This window comes from Xylaria bambusicola (genome assembly GCF_022495145.1).
Source record: "Xylaria bambusicola strain CBS 139988 unplaced genomic scaffold F5B22scaffold_10, whole genome shotgun sequence".
NCBI classification, from domain to species: Eukaryota; Fungi; Ascomycota; class Sordariomycetes; order Xylariales; family Xylariaceae; genus Xylaria; species Xylaria bambusicola.
Genome location: NW_025953563.1, coordinates 467,725 through 486,303, shown reverse-complemented (window position 1 = coordinate 486,303; position 18,579 = coordinate 467,725). Strand labels below are relative to the sequence as shown.

At 49.1% G+C, this 18,579-nt stretch overlaps 6 protein-coding genes across 6 annotated transcripts; 1 reads left to right on the top strand and 5 right to left on the bottom strand.

The window, feature by feature from the left end:
• Positions 1-2,139: 2,139 nt before the first annotated feature.
• F5B22DRAFT_597562 (fumarate hydratase) lies at positions 2,140-4,828 on the bottom strand. The gene is made up of 3 exons (XM_047974304.1): positions 3,751-4,828; positions 2,632-3,655; positions 2,140-2,569 (listed from the first exon to the last, which is right to left on the bottom strand). Exons 1-3 carry the CDS (start codon positions 4,181-4,183, stop codon positions 2,380-2,382), a joined length of 1,647 nt encoding a protein of 548 aa, XP_047833101.1. The 5' UTR covers positions 4,184-4,828; the 3' UTR covers positions 2,140-2,379.
• Positions 4,829-4,963: 135 nt separating this feature from the next.
• Positions 4,964-6,750, top strand: F5B22DRAFT_37919 (WD40-repeat-containing domain protein). The gene has a single exon (XM_047971260.1). It carries the CDS (start codon positions 5,072-5,074, stop codon positions 6,557-6,559), a length of 1,488 nt encoding a protein of 495 aa, XP_047833100.1. The 5' UTR covers positions 4,964-5,071; the 3' UTR covers positions 6,560-6,750.
• Positions 6,751-10,256, bottom strand: F5B22DRAFT_37940 (glycosyl hydrolases family 31-domain-containing protein). Its single transcript, XM_047971264.1, has 3 exons — positions 9,641-10,256; positions 9,340-9,585; positions 6,751-9,289 (listed from the first exon to the last, which is right to left on the bottom strand). The coding sequence occupies exons 2-3, from the start codon at positions 9,542-9,544 to the stop codon at positions 6,942-6,944; spliced, it is 2,553 nt and encodes an 850-aa protein (XP_047833099.1). The 5' UTR covers positions 9,545-9,585; positions 9,641-10,256; the 3' UTR covers positions 6,751-6,941.
• A 657-nt stretch (positions 10,257-10,913) lies between these two features.
• F5B22DRAFT_634895 (uncharacterized protein) lies at positions 10,914-11,714 on the bottom strand (the record flags this gene model as incomplete). The annotated part of the gene is made up of 2 exons (XM_047977058.1): positions 10,914-11,497; positions 11,561-11,714. 2 exons carry the CDS (start codon positions 11,712-11,714, stop codon positions 10,914-10,916), a joined length of 738 nt encoding a protein of 245 aa, XP_047833098.1.
• Positions 11,715-13,134: 1,420 nt separating this feature from the next.
• Positions 13,135-14,758, bottom strand: F5B22DRAFT_597558 (uncharacterized protein). The gene is made up of 3 exons (XM_047974303.1): positions 13,845-14,758; positions 13,621-13,712; positions 13,135-13,567 (listed from the first exon to the last, which is right to left on the bottom strand). Exons 1-3 carry the CDS (start codon positions 14,319-14,321, stop codon positions 13,264-13,266), a joined length of 873 nt encoding a protein of 290 aa, XP_047833097.1. The 5' UTR covers positions 14,322-14,758; the 3' UTR covers positions 13,135-13,263.
• Positions 14,759-16,243: 1,485 nt separating this feature from the next.
• On the bottom strand, positions 16,244-18,219 carry F5B22DRAFT_37885 (cytochrome P450). The gene is made up of 3 exons (XM_047971253.1): positions 17,854-18,219; positions 16,983-17,785; positions 16,244-16,902 (listed from the first exon to the last, which is right to left on the bottom strand). Exons 1-3 carry the CDS (start codon positions 18,085-18,087, stop codon positions 16,293-16,295), a joined length of 1,647 nt encoding a protein of 548 aa, XP_047833096.1. The 5' UTR covers positions 18,088-18,219; the 3' UTR covers positions 16,244-16,292.
• Positions 18,220-18,579: the final 360 nt, after the last annotated feature.

Genomic DNA, 18,579 nt, shown 5'->3' with positions numbered 1-18,579 from the left:
TCAAAGATTCATCCGAATCATATTATACATGGTATGCTACTACTATATGAGATGTCAGGCAGGATCCTTGCTGGGATAGATTCGTTAAAAAGATCCGTACTAGGTATGGAATCATGGAGTAGGCCCGGGAAAGACTCACAGCCTACTTCAGATCATTGTGTAGGCGATCTCAAATGAGCGTCTCTATCCGTTTCTGAAAACTTGTATGGGTAGGATGTATTCAAATATCCGACATGAGCACATTAAATCCGATAACATAGGTAGCTCTTACGTTCAATTCAATTGGTATAACCACACCATTGAGTATGAGGTGTCTGGAAGCCGGTATCTGCGACGCACGCACCTTGACTGACAGGCCACCACATACTCTACCCCAGGAAATCCTGTTCGCAATTACTTGGTAATAACACAGAAAGTGACGACTAGAGAATTACAGAGATCTCTCCCTATCCCTGTCTCGTCCCAGGTTGTCAAGCCGACCTTGTGTTCTTCAAACTCCAAGCGTCTCAGCCCTGTAAAACATCCAACCCCCTTCAGATGAAGCCTGCGACCCACGCCATGGCATCTTCTCAAACCCAGGACCCTGCATCCCACATGGATTCATCCCAAGAGCAGTTCGCGTTTGGGACTTCCTCTCCTCTCCTACTCTTCTCCTCCGTCCTCCGCCATCCCGTACAGACGGTACGTAAAACCTTAAACAGAGGGTCCTGGACCCCTTTCCCTCCCTTCCTCCCCTGTGTCACATCAGTCTGCGCCGATTGTTTATCCTCACCTCGACCCTGGCGCTCCATGTTTCACGGTTTCACCTGGTGACCCTAACCCCCTGACACTGACGAGATCGTCCATGCCCCCAGGCTACTTAGTAGTCTACACTTCATGCTACTATAAGTAAGTACTTAAGTAAGTACATGGGCTGGTCTCCCTGTACGTGGGATCTGCAGCCATCTCGCGTCCGCGGCGATAGACGTCTCAGATGCGGCGGATCACAGCACATCCGGGAAACAAACCCAGGAATGGTAGCGGTGTGGTTTAAGACCTGACCTTGAGACTTGAAGAGCCTCACACTTTCAGTCCGACCTAACCTGCCTCTTGCATCGCGCGATTCTCGTTTTCTCTCTCTCCCCCTCTCTCGGAAACGATTCGCCGCGCAACATTTGGCGCACAGAGGCGTCGAGGTCGTGTGGTATTCGGGGTCCCTGTCGTCTCAAGTTATTATTATCCCGTTGTCATATTACCTCCGGACGGCGATCATTTTGATGATACGATGGACTCTGCCCCGCGAGATGACGTGGGGATATTCCCGAGTCGAGGGCCTGATAGCAGATGCTCATTGCGTATAGTCACCTGAGACACGCTTGGCGATATACCGAAGCTGATTGTATCGTAAATGGAGAGCCCAAGTTGTCGCATACCAGGCGGTGGTGTGGTTTATGGCTTCTGACTATCGCTACATGATTTTGGTGTTTTAGATTCTTTGCTTTTCGGCAATCTTCATACTTACATAACCCGTTGTATACTGGAGAAATATAAGCTAATTGTTACACTGTAGCCTTGAAGAAATAAAGCAAGTACTATGTACAGAGTATAGGCCTGTAAGATGTCCAGTTAGGGCCCCTGGCGCGACAAGAAAAGTCCATTACATCCCCATTGTCTCGAGGACTAGGCGTGAAGGGTTGACAATCTCCAGATCAACTCTGTATGAACCAAGCAGAATCCGTTCAGTTCTCAAGGCCACGCCTTGAACAAACCCCTAGTCTTTAAAATGGCATACATAGCGACTTCATAATAGCCGCGGTGCTGGAATATACACACGTGTTATATATATCGTGGCGTCGCCGGCCGTATGTAATATATCTCGATAAACATGGGATTTACTACTTAACAAACAAGTATTCGATGAGCTAGCTCACCTACATCTCTTAGTTAGAGGCAAAGTTATACATGTATATCTTCAAATAAGCTAAGCTTAAATTTCAGAAATGAACCGTGCCGCAACTGCATCTTTCATCGGCCATGATCCGCACACTGAAAATTTAGGCGATCAGTGCACATTACGCGTGTTGCCAATCAAATCTACTATGTGCTTTCAAGGTGACATGCAATGTCTTTAGTTTCGACCACGAATATCAACTAGATCAATTTTTTCGTGTATAGTCTGAGAGATTTTATTGTGTTTTTGTAGATTACATGACTATTTTTACACCTTATTTTCATGATGGAGGTTATGATGTGCAGATCTTAGCACCTTTTTCAACTATATCGTCCTGCCAGGTCACTACCAGCTTATAAAGCAGGAGATATGGTCACGGTATAGGTTAAGTGCTCCAGTGCTAACCAGCGTCGTCATGTCCCGGTCAGCGTAGGTGAACATGCTGTGACTTAGGACTTGTAAGGCTTGGGACCGATCATGAGCTCAGGCTTGACCAGAGTGTCAAATTCTTCCGATGTCAAGGCTTCGAGCTGCATAGCACTCTCCTTGAGGGTGAGGCCCTTCTTGTGCGCGTTCTTAGCAACCTTTGATGCCATATCATACCCAATCTTAGGGTTAAGGCAGGTAACAAGCATAAGCCTGCAGTACAGTTGTTAGCAAATTTGCATCACATATCGAACTGATGATAGAGTAGCACTTACGATTCCTTCATAATGCTAGCAATCTTCTCCTCGTTGGCTTGGAGACCCTCAACTAGGTTCTTTTCAAATGACCGCATACCGTCCGATAGTAGTCTGACGCTGTGAAGCAAGTTACGGATCATAAGGGGTTTGTAGACGTTAAGCTCGAATTGGCCGTTCATGCCACCAATCGTGGCAGCAACATGGTTGCCCATAACCTGGGCGCAGACCATTGTCAAAGCCTCGCACTGGGTTGGGTTGACCTTGCCAGGCATAATGCTAGATCCGGGCTCATTCTCTGGCAAAACAAGCTCGCCAAGGCCACAGCGAGGGCCACTGCCGAGGTAACGGATATCCTGGGCAATCTTGTTAAGCGATGCGGCCAAGGTGTTTAGAGAGCCCGAAGCTTGAACGATAGCATCGTGGGCAGCGAGAGACTCGAATTTGTTGGGCGCAGTCTTGAATTCTGTGCCAGTCATCTTGCTGACCTCCTCAGCAATCCCCTCAGCAAAGCCCTCGAACGTGTTGATACCCGTTCCCACAGCAGTGCCACCTTGTGCGAGGAGCCTCAAGTCAGGCAAGGAGCTCTCCACACGCTTAATGCCGAAGTCTAATTGAGCAACATAACCGGAGAATTCCTGACCAAGTGTCAAGGGTGTGGCGTCTTGAAGATGCGTCCGTCCAATCTTGATGATGTTTTTAGCATCAAACTCATCGACCTTCTTCTGAAGGGCGTCACGGAGGCTCTTAAGCGAAGGGAGCAGCGACTCCTCGATCTCGAGCACAGCAGCAATGTGCATGACAGTAGGGAAAGTGTCGTTGGATGAAGCAGACCGGTTCACGTGATCGTTGGGATGAACGGGCTTCTTGCTGCCCATGGTGCCACCAAGGATCTCAATAGCTCGGTTTGAAATGACCTCGTTGGCATTCATGTTGGACTGCGTGCCGGAGCCGGTCTGCCAAACCACAAGGGGGAAGTGGTCAATGAGTTTGAGATCGGCAACCTCAGCAGCGGCTTGCTGAATGGCTTTCCCGATTTTCTCGTCTGGGAGCGCAATTGTAAGCATGAGCGCCAATACTTTTGTGCCATGCCTATAATTGGAATCGCACTGGCGGGGAATCGAGCAGTCGCCTACATACCGAGTCCATATCGCATATTGACAGTAGCAGCAGCTCCCTTCAGAATACCAAAGGCCCTCACTATGGGAGGTGGCATCCGATCTTGGGGCTGGTTGATACGGAAGTTCTCGAGGGATCGCTCAGTCTGAGCGCCCCAGTACTTGTCGGCAGGGACTTGAATCTCGCCAAAGGCATCGCTCTCGGTTCTGGTGTTGGCGCTCATTCTGACGGACGTGGCGTGGAGACTCCTTTGAAAGCGGAGGGGATAGTTCGATTTGGAGGAAAAGCTGGCGGGCTTCACGGGAGAGGCCGCATATGATGACGAGGAGGGGGCAGCCGATGCGGCGGATGAGGAGACGTTGGAGTAACATGTGAAAAGGGCCCGTGGAGCGATCCTCGGCCCTACAAGGGACCGGCCAGCGGCGGCTGGAGCTCGTGGAAGTGATCGAAGCATGACGGCAGCAGAGTGCGACGTTGTGGGCGAGGTGCAGGGAGCGGCAGATTGAAACAAGAAAAAAAGAATGAAACAATTGGATATTTAGACGATCGGCCAACGAGTGTCGAGCCCGGATCTCAAGGTGCGCCGGTAGGGTCGGCTGGCGGTTGGATTTCGGATGATAAAAGGCGCAAAAAAATCAAGGCTCTTAACGGCTGTAATTTCGTCGACGAGCTTCACGTACCTACCCGTCCCGTCCAGCCGGCCGCTGCAGAATGATCCGGAAACCCCCGACCTTGGCGGCCCCTTGGTGAGCTGGGGAAGGTACCTAGGTACCGGTACTATATAATTGAGGCATAATCACTTTATAGCCGCTAAAGATGTAACCAGGCGATAAAAAGGGCATGATAAAATGATAGCTGATGTATGGTCATGGCCTAACTAGCAAATAACTAGTATATTACTAAGAATACAAGCGGTATTGGTTCAACAATGAAGACCCCGAAGGAGTCCTACATCCTCCCTAAGTAGGTACTTCGTAGGTACCTATACTGACCGATAGCTCTGGACAGAGCTCTGGATTTGAGAGAAGGTGCTGTTGCAGGCAGGCGAGACAGGCGAGGCAGGCACCGCGGGGTAGCACCAAGCAAACGCTCGGCAGCATGTTAACCCCACTACTAAGAACCGCCATGGCAACTAAAAAAAAAAAGCTGGTGATTATCAAGCAGCAGAGTCATCTTCGATAGAGATCCATGATCAACTTTACTCTGTTAAAAACCTGAATTTGTCTTATAAATAAGAGTTTCGAAGCGACTTCATCGACGGAGACCTATTCTACTCTGCCCTGTCTGTTTTCTATCTCTTCTCGCCATACGCACAAACGCCAAGCAACCGTCTTAGCCCGTCATGTCTGCCCCTCATCAAGACGACATGGACGATGCGCCCGAGATGCTCGACGTCGATGATGCGCTGGAAGAGGTCGAGGATGTAGAGGGCGATATTGCGATGGACTCTGACGACGACGAGCCCATAGAGATCAACATCCACAACGACAGCGTCGCATACTTCGACGCACACAAAGACTCTGTATTCGCCATTGCCCAGCACCCCACACAGCCGACCTTGATCGCAACCGGTGGAAGCGAGGGTGAAGGGGATGATGCCCCAGGGAAAGGCTATGTCTTCGACACGAGCCCCGTTGTTGGCCGACCCGTCCTGCCCCCGAGCTACAACGCCGACCCCAGTGCGCCACAGCAGAAGAGCATCGGGCTCCAGCCAACTTTCACCATCGAGGGCCACACCGATTCCATCAACGCACTAGCCTTTACGTTGCCTCGTGGCGAGTTCTTGGTATCGGGCGGGCTAGATGGTCGCTTGCGCGCTTATCAGCTGTCGATCGATGCGCGAAACAAAGCATCCTTCAAGTTCGTAGCCGAATCACAAGAGGTACCCGAGATCAACTGGCTCGCACCTTGTCCAGTGCCCCCCAACTCCGAGTTAGCCGTAGCAAACACGATTGCGCTAGGAGCTTCCGACGGCTCCGTATGGGTCTACACGATTGATCCCACCGATGCCTCAAACCCACTTCAGATTGTCCAGAGCTATTTTCTGCATACTGAGTCGTGTACTGCTGGTGCATGGTCGCCGGATGGCAAGTTTCTCGCCACAGTCTCCGAAGACAGCTCTCTTCAGGTTTGGGACGTCTGGGGCGAGGCCGCAGCCAAGGGTCTTACTAACGATAATGGGCAAACTGTTGTCTCGCTGAATAGCTCTGACCAGCGGTTTGCCGTTGAAGGTGGATTGTACTCCGTCGCCATCGACCCAAAAACATCTTTCGTCGCAGTTGGCGGCGCAGGAGGTGCCATTAAGATTATCGGTCTACCACGCTTAGGTGTCGATAGCAATCCAGCTTCTAGTAAGCAAAGCAAGCCGAAAGCGAAGGGTGCTGATGCGGGAGGCAGCCAAGGTGGTACAATTCTAGCAGACTTGCACACTCAAGGCGATGGTATTGAGACCCTCAGTTTCTCGCCTAGCAACCCACTACTTGCCGCCGGTAGCGTCGACGGTAGCATCGTCATCTATGATACATCACGCCGCTTTGCCGTGAGGAGACACATCAAAGATGCCCATGATGAATTCAGTGTTGTTAAAGTCGACTTTGTCACGGGTCTCGGTGACGGCTGGCTGCTAACAAGTTGTGGCATGGACGGTGTCGTCCGGCGATGGGATGTTCGCGGCGCAGCTGGTACCTCAACGGAGAGCATGGTGAAGGAATGGAAGGGTCATCGTGGCGATGGCGAAGGTGGCGGCGTATTAGGGTTTGTTCAGGGTAGCACAGGTGAACGGATAGTAACGGCAGGTGATGATGGTATCGTTCTGGTGTTTGAGGCCTAGGAAGTCTGAAATATCACTACGTTTTAATCATTCCCACACCTTTAATATTCAAAGCGCATTGGACAACAGGGGGATGCTGTGCGGTCCATCCTTATTGTGGATTGGCGTTATGTGATGGTATTATGCATGCCAATCATCCCGACATTTAACTCCTAGAATTGTTCTGGTGATCTCACGATATTACAGCTACACCCTGGCGATAAGATACTCTCAATTGTTTGATGGTTCTCCGCATCACAATTTATTCCTAATCACGACTCCATGAATACGAGTTGAATTACATTTCAGATTTTTGCCAAGCCAAGCGCATGGCAATTTGTACATGACGCCTACTTCACTACCTATGAAGGGTATTCATTCTGCTTAGAAATTGCGTGCTATATCAGCTCACAGTAACCTCAAAGGCCTCGTTAAGACTCCACGTTCCATTCTTCGTAACAGGCTGATCTCCACCAAGGATCTTCACACTCTCAACGACAACATCGGTGGCGTAACCGAAAGTCCCCTCCGCTTTCAACGTCTGCCCGTCCCAAGTGAAGCTAATCTCAGAGTACTCGCTCCCCACATCTACGCTGTCACCATCGTCTAGGTACAAGGAGCCGCTCGCCTTGCCATCGGCACCCGGCGCGACGACGAGGGTGAAGTCGTTCTGGCGCACGAGCGCAGTGGTATTCCCCGAGGCGCTGCGCAGCGGCAGGATCGTGCCTCCGCGGATATGCACCGGTATATCCGTGAGCGCCACATCGTCAACGGTGACTGTGGCACCTGTGCCCTTCACAGGCTGCAGCGTCCAAAAGTCGTAAAAGACGTCGTCGGGAAGATAAAACGTCACAGAGGTCGCGTCGTCATCCGTGACGGGGGAGACGAGCAGCGCGTCGCCGTAGAACCACTGTAAGTCAATGCCGAATGTCTCCGCGTCGTTCGGATAGATGAAGAACAGCGGGTTCACGATGGGCGCACCCGTGGAAGCGGCGCGGCGCATGGCCGTGTAGATGTAGTCGAGCAGTCTGTACCGCGCGTCGATGGCTTTCCGCGCGGCCTCGGTCACGGACTCCCAGAGATAGAACTCCTGGTTCGGCGCCGAGATGTCGGCGTGGTTGCGGTAGAACGGCTGGAACGCGCCGAGGAGCGCCCAGCGCGCGCACATCTTCTCCTGCGCATCGCCGTTGAAGCCGCATACGTCTGACCCGACCATAGGCATGGCGTGGACGGCGGCGAAGGAGAGCATCTGGCTGATGGTCGCCCTGTAGTCGTCCCAGCTGCTGTAGTTGTCGCCGAACCAGTGCGCTGCCTTTGTGCCCGAGCCGGCGAATGTTGAGCGCGTCAGGACGAACGGACGAGAGTTCGGGCGGCGCTTGAGGAGAGCATGACGCGTTGCAGTGACCATCATTAGCCCGTGGATGTTGTGCGTGTCGTATTGCACAGTCCCGTCTGCGTTCGAATTGTTGGTGTAAAGCGTCTTGTCGCTGAGATCACCCTGATGGTTGTTGATGCGATAAGCTGGGGTGAATAGTTCTCGATCCGGAAGCCCTTTCATGTCCCCCTCTGAATCCTGCCGAGAGCGCAGTGTCTTGTGTGATGCAGGAGGAGCCTGCCTCTTGTCGCTGGCAGCTGCTTGTGACGGGTCACAGTTGACATCGTCGCAGAAGTTGGACACTTCGTTCATGTCGTTCCATGCGCCATCGATATCGAGGCCGGTCTCCGGATCAAAGAACCGAAGAATCTCGTCTGTCCACCAGTCCTGTGTTTTGGGCGCGAACCAATCTGGCCAGACCACCTCCCCGGCCCATTGAGTTCCGCGATATAGAGACCCGTCGTCGGCTTTGATGAAAGCCTCGGCTTCAACACCCCTTGAGTATGTGGCGTAGTCATCCTTATAAGCAATGCCTGGATCCAGCATCATGATGTACTTCTGGCCCCGCCGGTGCATCTCGTCAACAAGTTCTCTCATCTTGTCGAGAGGATAATTCTCAGGGTCCGTGGTAAATACTCTGCGGCTTTTCATGTAGTCTATGTCAGCCCATAGTGCCTCTAGAGGGATGTTGGCGGCAGAATAGTTCGCAACGACACCTTCTTCGAACTCAATGTCGGGCCATCCATATTTACACTGTTGAAACCCGAAGGTCCAGTACGACATCATGGCTGGGGCACCTATGACCTCAGCGTACTGCTTGGAAACATCTGTGGGACTAGGGCCTGCAAGGAAGTAGAAGTCTAACACCCCACCGAGGATGTTGTACTCCAGATACTGGTCGCCCGAGTCGGTCTTGTTGATGTTAATGTCCATACCGTTGGCATTTAAGAGAGCGACACCGTGACTTCCCGCCTCGCCGCGGTGCTCCAAGTAGTTGGGATGGCTTCCATAAAGGTTACTGTTGCGAGGGATAAAAGGGGATTCGGCGTTCCAGAGCGTACGCTTGTAGTTGTCCGTCGACAGCCGGAAGGAATCCGAATGCTCTCCGAGCCCGTACAGGTTAGGATTCTGAGGCAGCGAAGTTCGCAGGTTGACATATTGAGACTCGAAAATTAGATTACTGCCATTGGTGCTGAACAAAACCTCGCCGGAACCAGTGCGCGAGATAGAAAATGAAACCGGATCCTCTGTCAGCTGGAATTGGATTGCAGCGTCTGACGCGAGAACTCCTTCGCCGGAGGGTCTTGGAAGCACAGATTCTTGAATTTGATATACTTGGAGTCCGGCATCGTAGATTTTGACGTGAAGCCGGGATTCTGCGGACGAGTGAGCGAGTATCCCATGTGCGCAGGGATTGAATTCGAACCTGTTTGGTATTCAACGAGCAATTTGAGATCAGTGAGATCGGTGCCGTAGATGTTGCATGCCGTGCCTGCAAGGCTCAGGTCTGCAGTGAGCTTCCCCTCACTCTCGACGACATTTGAGGCCGTATAACCGGGACAATCGTCAATTGAGGCGGCGAGAGCTAAGGAAGCCGAAGCCAACACCAAGGATGAAAGGAACTTCATCATAAATCAAGTTCTCATTGAGTAATGAGAAAAGTGCATTGTTCCTGAGGGTGTTGGTTACCCAAGTTGACCAGACATTAAGCTTGTATGTTTAAATACATCAATTTGTGTCACATGTTCCGCATGGTTGAAGGCCTTCCAGCAAGCTACCTGCTCAACCAGCCTCACTGGTCATCGTCATCGACGCAGAGGGATGTTGATGCACAGATCGTGTAATACATATACGTGCTGATGCAACCCATTACATTGCGGGGAAGGCGGGCAGAGCGCCGATCATCCCCCTCAGCGTGTACAAGACCGGGGAAACCAGATCCAGAAACAAGGATCTTGGGTTGATTCAACTCATCTAAACTATCGGTAGGGCTTATCGGTCCGTCTTTTGGTCTACCAGAGGACGATGGAGTAGTATCCTTACCTTATGTAGTTATATGTCAGATGCATGGTAATTATCGTCTGCCATGCCTACCCATCCAAGTAGGTAGTCAAATGGTATGTAAAGACACAAACGCTAGCCAAGTTTTGGAGAAATAGGAGATCTCCCGAGTGTTGCATCATAGGACTGGATGTATGTGTGCGTTATCCGTTGGAATGTTACATGTAGTCATGTCATGGGAACATCTTCAACGGTCATGGAAACGGGATATAGCATCAACTACCTATTGTCGCAACTCGCATAACGCGGTGTTGCACCCAATAGCTTGGTTTTGAATAGGAGTAGACTAAAGTATAGCTCGCCTTCAACCGTGTCGACTTGTTCATCTAGATAGTGTACCGCGATACGCCAGCTTAACCCCCGGTCTGGATTAACATACGATCCTGACTCTGGCACGATTGACTGTATGACCAGTACATCGGTTTCTCGCACTTTTCACCACCTTCCATATAGCTATTCAGGCTTAAGACACAGTTTACTATTCGTGTTCGATTCAGTATCTCGCAAGGTGATAGTAGGAAAGACAGAGCCTGTCGATCTCAGGGATTATCCGCGCTGTCCTGCGAGCACCACCCCTCTCTCTTTCTGAGAGCTTGCGAACTATCGAGTCCTATGGTCGCTAACCATAGCTCATAGTAGTCTCAAATACTCCAGTTCTGGAAATTATGTGTCTGAGAGCCGAGGTGAGGCGGATCGGCCGTATTGTTAGCTGTAGCTGTTAACTCGTGCCACGTTTCGCATGAGCCGACAGGGTCATAGTGACCTGTTTAATGCCACAAGAGACTCAAGCAAGCCATTCTCGTAACGTATAGCGACAAGGGGATCCGGTGTAGTTGGAGAGCAATACATTATAGTGTTGCATGAGTGAATCCAACCTCACCCAGATTTGCCGCCGGATCCTTCAGAATTTAGTCTGGCTTTTCACGTGCCTTATCCCTCTTACAGATCCCTTTGGTTAATCCAAGCTGCTGAGTCACAAATCACTTCGTCAGTGACAGCGAAACCCGCCGATATGTTGAGTGTCGTGTATCCGAAGCATTGTCCAGGAATCTGGTTGATGTTGTCCAGTTGCTCATTACTTCGCCAACATACGACATTGCAAGTTTGGTTATTCCCGGTAGAAATGGCCGTCTTATTCTTGTCGTTGTAATTGACGCATGCATTTATACAGTCATTCAAGCTCTGTGTTGGCTCGTTGACCACGTCGACGCCATTGAGAACATGGCGAAAGCCTGCAGTACAATACTTGCGAAACGTGAGCGGCTCTTCATCGCCGTATGATACACTGTATGTTGTGTCATTGGAAGAGGGACAGTCGCGGAGAAGGATAGTCGTAGGGAGGACTACAGTTGATATTGATATCGTCGGGGCCGAGGTGGTGGTAGGAGTAGGAGATGAGGAAGGCGACGAAGGCGGTGAGGCTGAAGACGTTGAAGATATGTCCATGTTGGCTTCTTTATTTGAAGAACTTGAAGAATAATTGGCTCTGCTGGCAAGGCCGCCCGCCACTCCTCCAGCAACGGCTCCTATTACGAGAAATGTAGAGATTCCACAAGCAATTCAAAAAGTCTTGCGCCGCAACCCACAAATGGTTCCCTGTTTCTCTGGAGCTGATACTTGTACGTTGTTGTCATTTTCCTTGTAGTAGTATGAGGGCACAACTTCAGGGCCATTATCGGGAACGAGTTCAGGAGCCCTGCCTGGAGCAACCTCTAGATCCGAATATGCGTTGTTTGACATTTCGACCTATAAACAATGACAACATGCCCCTACTACAGGCCACAAACAGCTCTATCAACTTAGTTTTCTGAATGGTTAGAAGAATACAAGGCGCGTCGCAAATGTCTCTGTACTCTTATCTTTGTCTAGAAAATGCGTAGTTAATTTATTTCCCGTCCCCACACTAATTAGCATACGCCGTTGGATGTAAGTGTGAGGCTCATGCATCTAGGAATATGAAATTTATCGAGCCAAAGTGGCTCCGTCTCCCCGTCTAGTTAGACTACCTACTTTAATAGGGAAGCTAGGCAGTCTCGTCTTTTAGCTGCGCCTCGCGGGATCAGTGCGGATAAGTAGTAAGTGTATCATGATATAAGCTGTGTCATGATAGTGTACTATGGAAATAGAGGGAAGCTTTTCTGTAAAAACGCGATTTGTTGTAGACTTGTCGGAGCCTGTCACACGAATAGGGCCACCAAGACCTCCCGGTCTCATGAAACTCATGCACCCCAGGTCAGACAGAATAAGGAAATCCTAGACTGTATGAAATCTAGAGAGCATAGACAGCTCATAGTTTCTCCCATTCAGGAGGCGTGAGACCCCTAGAGGATTACTAGTTGAACACACCTAATTTGAATTCTCTGGTCCACGCCATATAGCCCTTGCCATAGGACTCATTGAAAGTCCTCGGATGGAATACGAGTCGCGCAAAGACGTGTCTGTCCGACAATAATATTGTACATACTTGTAATTACAAATCAAATCTGAGATGAAAGGACTGCCTCATAGATGTAAGCCTTGGCTCAGATGTAGTCAGATCTTATGCACTCAAAACAGCTAATAACAGCTGTACGCCATTTGGGTACCACAACCTAGAAATTATCATAGGAAGGCGTGCAAAACCTCGACTTCTCAGTCGGGTTTCCACTGCACTTCTGAGGGCCATGAGCTTGCCATAGTAGTATAATAAACTTATTTTATGCAATTTCAATTAGTTATACCGTCATAGATTATTATTACTTCCGGGATCTTTTATATCGTAGCAATTTCGGTTAACTACAGGTCATTGAAAGCTCAAGTGAATGCTTAATAGCCACATTCGTCTCTGGCCTAGTTGAGATTGATAGAGTTGCTGCCAGTATCCTCGTTACTCCTATGTGAATGCAGAATATGACATATCGCTAGCATTGCAAATGAATTAGTATCAGTCAAAGTTCCGTTTACGTTAATTAATCTGCTGGTCAAACGGCACAGCCCATGCTTGCAACGAAAAACCATATGCCCATCAATATTCCACTTGCGTGGTCTCGAAGAGTTGCTACCAAGTAGTTACTATAGGGCCTTGACTCCAGTCAATGGGGTCACCGCTCACCATTTCTCCCTACCAAAACAGTCTTGTTAGCTTAACTCGGATGGCTAAGGTGAGATTCTAGTACTAGGTTATTCTGTTCTTATAGAACTCGCGTGAGCAATATGTATATGAAGGTGTAAACGTGTGACCCCTCTATTGAAGTTGGCTGTGGCTAAGCGCAAAATGGGCTACCATCTAGGTATCCGTATTTGAAGGTCATCATGCTTCAGGTTTCCTGCCCCAAGCTCTAATGAACACATAATTGACCTTACGATCTACAAAGTCCCTTTTAAAAGCTGCAACAAGCTCATCCATCTCCTCTTGCGTGGTCATGCCCTCGACACCACCTAGACTGATAATTCCCCGAAGCGATTGTTCAGCAAATGCTTTCACATGAAAATTAATTCGCGCGATCCAATCTTTCGCGTTGTGGGTGTACAATTGCGAATTTCCGGGGTATGCCTTGTCATCGCACTCAACACAGCCAGCTTCTTTGATATAGTATAGCATACCGATGGGCAGACTATTCTTCAGTCAGTAGGAAGCCTACCCAGTAAATCCGTGGTGATAACTGACTTTAGGTCTCTTCCTACTTTCTTAGCGAATTTCCAGTTTACTTCCTGAAATTGATGCCATGCCAAACTCGGCGGCTCAACAGACCCTACGAGCTGCGACCTGTAAGCATACTACCGGGCCTGAGATTCAACGGCCAAAGGATGCCACATTTCCATCATATTTGGAGAGCAACTCACTACATTAGAGTCAGCCTGAAATTCCAGATGAAGCACTTCATACGTACCTGGTCCAGTCTCAGCCCATACGATATAACCCCCGGGCTTAAGGAGGGTCATCAAGTTCCTCACTAGATCTGTCCCCTGTCCTTCCTTAAGGGCAAAGATGATCAATCGCACGTTTACGATGTCAAATTTCCCATGAAGGTCGCTAGGGAAGGGTTCGTACATATTGGCCTGTCTTAGCGTGATGTTGGAGGGCAGTGAGGCCGGGAATTTCGACGTGTCATAGTCCAAGCCAACAAGCTCTGCATCAGCAGGTAGCGTCTTAGCAATCTCTGTAAGCCAAATCGCCGTTCCGGTAGCGATTTCAACAATCTTTGGAGGCGTTGGCGAGTTCGAGAGTGCGGATGAGATGTGAGGGGGCAGGAGATCGTTTTGCATCATGTCGTCAAACAGACGATGCTGTCTATTCAACCTTTCGTGTTCGGACTCTGCGGCCCCAGCATTAAGAAAATAAACCGACTCGGATTCCACGTTAGGCATCTTGGATTTTCGTGCTGTTATTGCCTGTGTCTGATACTCGTGTACTACTAGAGGGAAGGGTGCGAATGTCCAGACTTTCAAATTGCAGTGAAAGTAGACTTATCAGCCGTTAGATAGTCAGCCAGCCGTAGTCAGAGTCTAAAATAATAATGAGTTAAGTCATAAGCATCCCGAATGTCTCGGGAAAGGCCCGTATGTATATATATGTCATCAAAGCCGAATAATCAAAGCCACCCTAAGGGGTTATGTGACTACAGACCCCAACAGAAACCTCGGGTCCTTGTATGCAGATGGCATTAACAAATCACAACGAGATACTCGTTACCGAATCTTCTTATACAAGGCCTTAGACCATGTCTGTGACGACTGCATCATACGTTTCCGGGCCATTTCTTCTGCGCGGGGTGATGGATCTGTATTGATGCAATCGCTAACCCTAGGACGGATGGATGTGGGATGGACATGCAACACTCAGCGCGGAGTAGTCTCATTACGGTGATTGCATAGTCTGTGCCCAGTAAAAGCAACGTGGGCCACATAGTATTGGTATGCTGCATACATATACATGCAGACTATGTATGTAAATCTAGTTACCATTTGCGTAACAGGCCCAATAGCTGGCTCAACAGAGTATCTGTGTCTATCAACTACTGAAACCAAAGACTGAAAATGTACCAACTAGGAAGCTACTATCCAAGGCCAGTGTTATCACCTTCGCCTCTATGCGTAGTTTAGTTTTCAGCTCCCCCACAATGCCGCTACTGCCGACTAGGCTATTCTTGGGCATGTAAACTTAATCTTGCCACGTATGTTGTGAGTATGTGGGGAGAGATTTTGGAGTTGTTAGTAGAATCTGGACGGCATGTTACTTCTCCCAGCTCGGTGCATTCGGCAGATGGATTAAGAGTCTGAAGGGGGACGATCTAGTAAACTGAACATGTAGGGACCTGATATTGTGAGCGAGCTAGTGCTCTACTTGGCCAGTTACTTAGTACTTATCTAATTTTAGGCCTATCTAAGGTGTCACGCTGCATATTATCGGCTTCTACGCGGTGGATCTTCTTAATCTGGAGAAGCTGAAAAGATGTAGAAGCCTGTGTGCCATTCGGGAGATCGGCTTGGTTCCGGCATCATGCAAACCGGTAATTAACAGACATATATTAACTTGTATGAGCAAATACTTTCTCGAGGATTGCAAGGATTCCAAAAGTGATATGTCAACTATAGGTAAATCAGTCCACATTCCAACGAATCAAAGGTTACCAGATCAGCAACCAAATACAGAGGAGTATTGAAACTTGAATATAATCGCTTTTTGCTTCTTTCTTCTTTTCCCTCTTTTCACTCTGCAACGAAAAGGTCAAGAACAGATCTCTTTGGCGATAGCGAGTTCTATCACCTAGTGTTTGAAATTTTCTTAACATGCTATCTAACTGTAAGTTAGATACGCAAGTCAATCTGGAGGCTTAGTTTACTAAATATTTTAAAGAGTAGATTCGCAATGCGAGGCCCAGGGAACTAGCAACTATTCTAATAATTAACATGTTCATTGGATCGGTGGCTAGGGCTAAACTCAGGTAGCCACAAGCGGTTGTTTGTATATGTGGCATAGGTACCTCAGCTGTTCATCAGTCCAAGCCACACTCTGCATTTCAGTCACAATACTTATATTCACGAGGATAGAGGAGCTAGGTAGTTGGAAGGAAGTTGTGTCTAAACGAAAAAGACATGTCTCATTTCGTGACCAAGATGGAGATTTCAAAGCTTCATCCCCTGCTCACCGACTTTACCTAAATGGGTATCTCAACGGTTGTCATTCAGCCCACCTGGCCGAAGCTGGCAGTCGTAGACATATAATTATACAGATCTCGTGAAAACGTAAACAAAATTATACCTTAGCATTCAAAGTCATTCAGACAACGCGATATTCCAAACCCCGAAAAAATACCGCCCCGATCATATACGGCAGTTTTATGCATATAACGGCTTAAGCTTGAGCAACAGGCCATTGTTCGGCTTGATAGTGATAGCGCCCTTTGGTAAGATTTTGCTCTCATCCATAGCAAGATCCCACGAGAAGGTACGGATCATGGAAGCAAGAAGACAGCGCATCTCTGCCTTTGCAAAATTCTGTCCAATGCAGCTTCGCGGGCCGTGGAGAAAAGTCGTAAACTCGTAGTTGCTGTCTGCGCCGCCGTTTGAGTTGGGTTTACCAGCGGTGATCCATCGCTCGGGTCTAAATTCGCCTGCATCTGGGCCCCAAAGTTCGGGGGAGCGGTTCATTTGCCACATTGAGAGAACGACTGTCACACCCTCAGGAATGGCCTGGGTTCCGAGATTCGTGTCACGGGCCGCTTGGCGCAGTGTCAGGGGTACAGTTGGGTATAAGCGGAGTGTCTCGTTCATGATGCCATTGAGTATTGGCAATGGCTCGAGGATTCCAGCCAAATCGGTAGTCTTGTCGATCTCCATGTGCTCTGGGAGAGCCTGCCGGATTTCTTCTCGAAGCTTCTCCTGCATGTCTTGATGCTTGGAGAGCAAGTAGCACGCCCAGCTCAGAGCGGACGATGTTGTCTCGTGCCTAATAAAAGAATTACAATTAGCATGATGCATATTATGGCCATTGAATAGCCAGCTCTGGCCCCTAAAAGGTTATCGTACCCTGCAGCCAGGAAGGTTAAAAGCTGATCTCTAAGCTGGGGGTCAGTAAAGTTCCCCGATTTAATAAGGAGCGACAAGATATCGAAGTGGTCATCCTTTGATTTGAGGATTGCATCCTTTTTCTCGTGTATCATGGGCATACAAAAGTCGCTGAGAGTAGTTGTCAAAGTTCTGAACAAGCTGTTCATCTTCCACGGAAGCAGCCTCACGAAGTTGAGACCGAATACAATAGAAGTCATAGCGAACAGAAGTTTCTCCGCCGCGGGCTCAAGAAGCTGTTCGTAGATGCCGAGAATTGGATCCTCGGCCTTCTTCAGCATATTGAACTCGCGACCCATACCCGCTACACCGATAATGTCGAGAGTGACCCGACTCGTCCAGTTAGCGAGATCGACAACGCCCGTATTTTTACCTTCTCCCGTCTCGAGAGCTTCGTCAAGCACTTCGCACATGAGAACAGACTTGTTCCACATCATAGGGTATAAGTCCTTGATGTGGCGACGGCCAAAAGCTGGCATGGAATTCTTTCGCAGAAACTTATGCTGGTCGCCCTCAACCATAATGAGTCCGTCGCCGAGGACGTGTCGTAGAAGCCCGCTGAGCTTTGGAGGCTTGATGAAATCATATGGCCTGTGGACAAGTAAATCAGGCAGAAGTCGTGGTGATGTGACTACTACTTGGTAATCAAAGGCGGTGAGATTGAGAATTTCTTCGTTTGGGTACTGCTTAACGAGTTCAAGAAACAGATCCCCGCCTGGCCTATCCTTCTCGATTAGAGTCCTGTGGGCAAGACTGATAAAGTTCTGTGCGGCTTGGTAAGTATTCATCACATCTGTCCTGGTAGCGAATATGCGGAATGTGGTGAGCTTACTCTTGGGCCCTTTAGACGTCTAAGGGGGCTAAGGAATCTAGGGTAAATGAAACCCCAAAATAACGCTGCAAACGCATAGTTCACGAGAAAGATCACAGCTACGATTTGTAGATGGGCGTTCAAATTGAAGAATCTGGAGAAGGATTCCACATAGAACTTGATTACAACCGAGGACTCGATTGTTGCGATGAGTGTGAGACTCGGGAGGCTCAAGATCTGAACTGCTGCACCCATGGCGAACGATGTGAATTCTGAGATAGATGGAGGGTTATCTATTATGTTGATAGCAACAAAGAAGCTATATCTGGAAGGAAGAGCGAAGCTAGGAAATATATGCCTTAGGTTGCGAAATTCAACAAAGCCCTTGTATAATTTCTTGTTCGACGTCTACGGGGCCCTCCCGCTAAAGCTATAAATGCTGTGGGATACCGCGCCACTAACGTATAATATGTGATGGAGAGGTGATGCTTAGGTGTCCAAATATCTCAGAGGCCGGGATATGAGGTTACTAAGTGATAAAAAGTCTCAAGCTATGGAAAATAGTGCGCTTGAAGACGCTCTAATGGGGTTCCAGGGACATCGGCCACGATGGCCGGGACGTCTTCTCGCCGCATTTCAGGGACATGTGGGCCAAGTTGAGATGCCAAAGACGACAAGATGCCCAGAATTGGGAATAGCAAGACCTGCCAAGAGCCGCGGCTTCGTACGATCGCCGCGTTCAAGCGC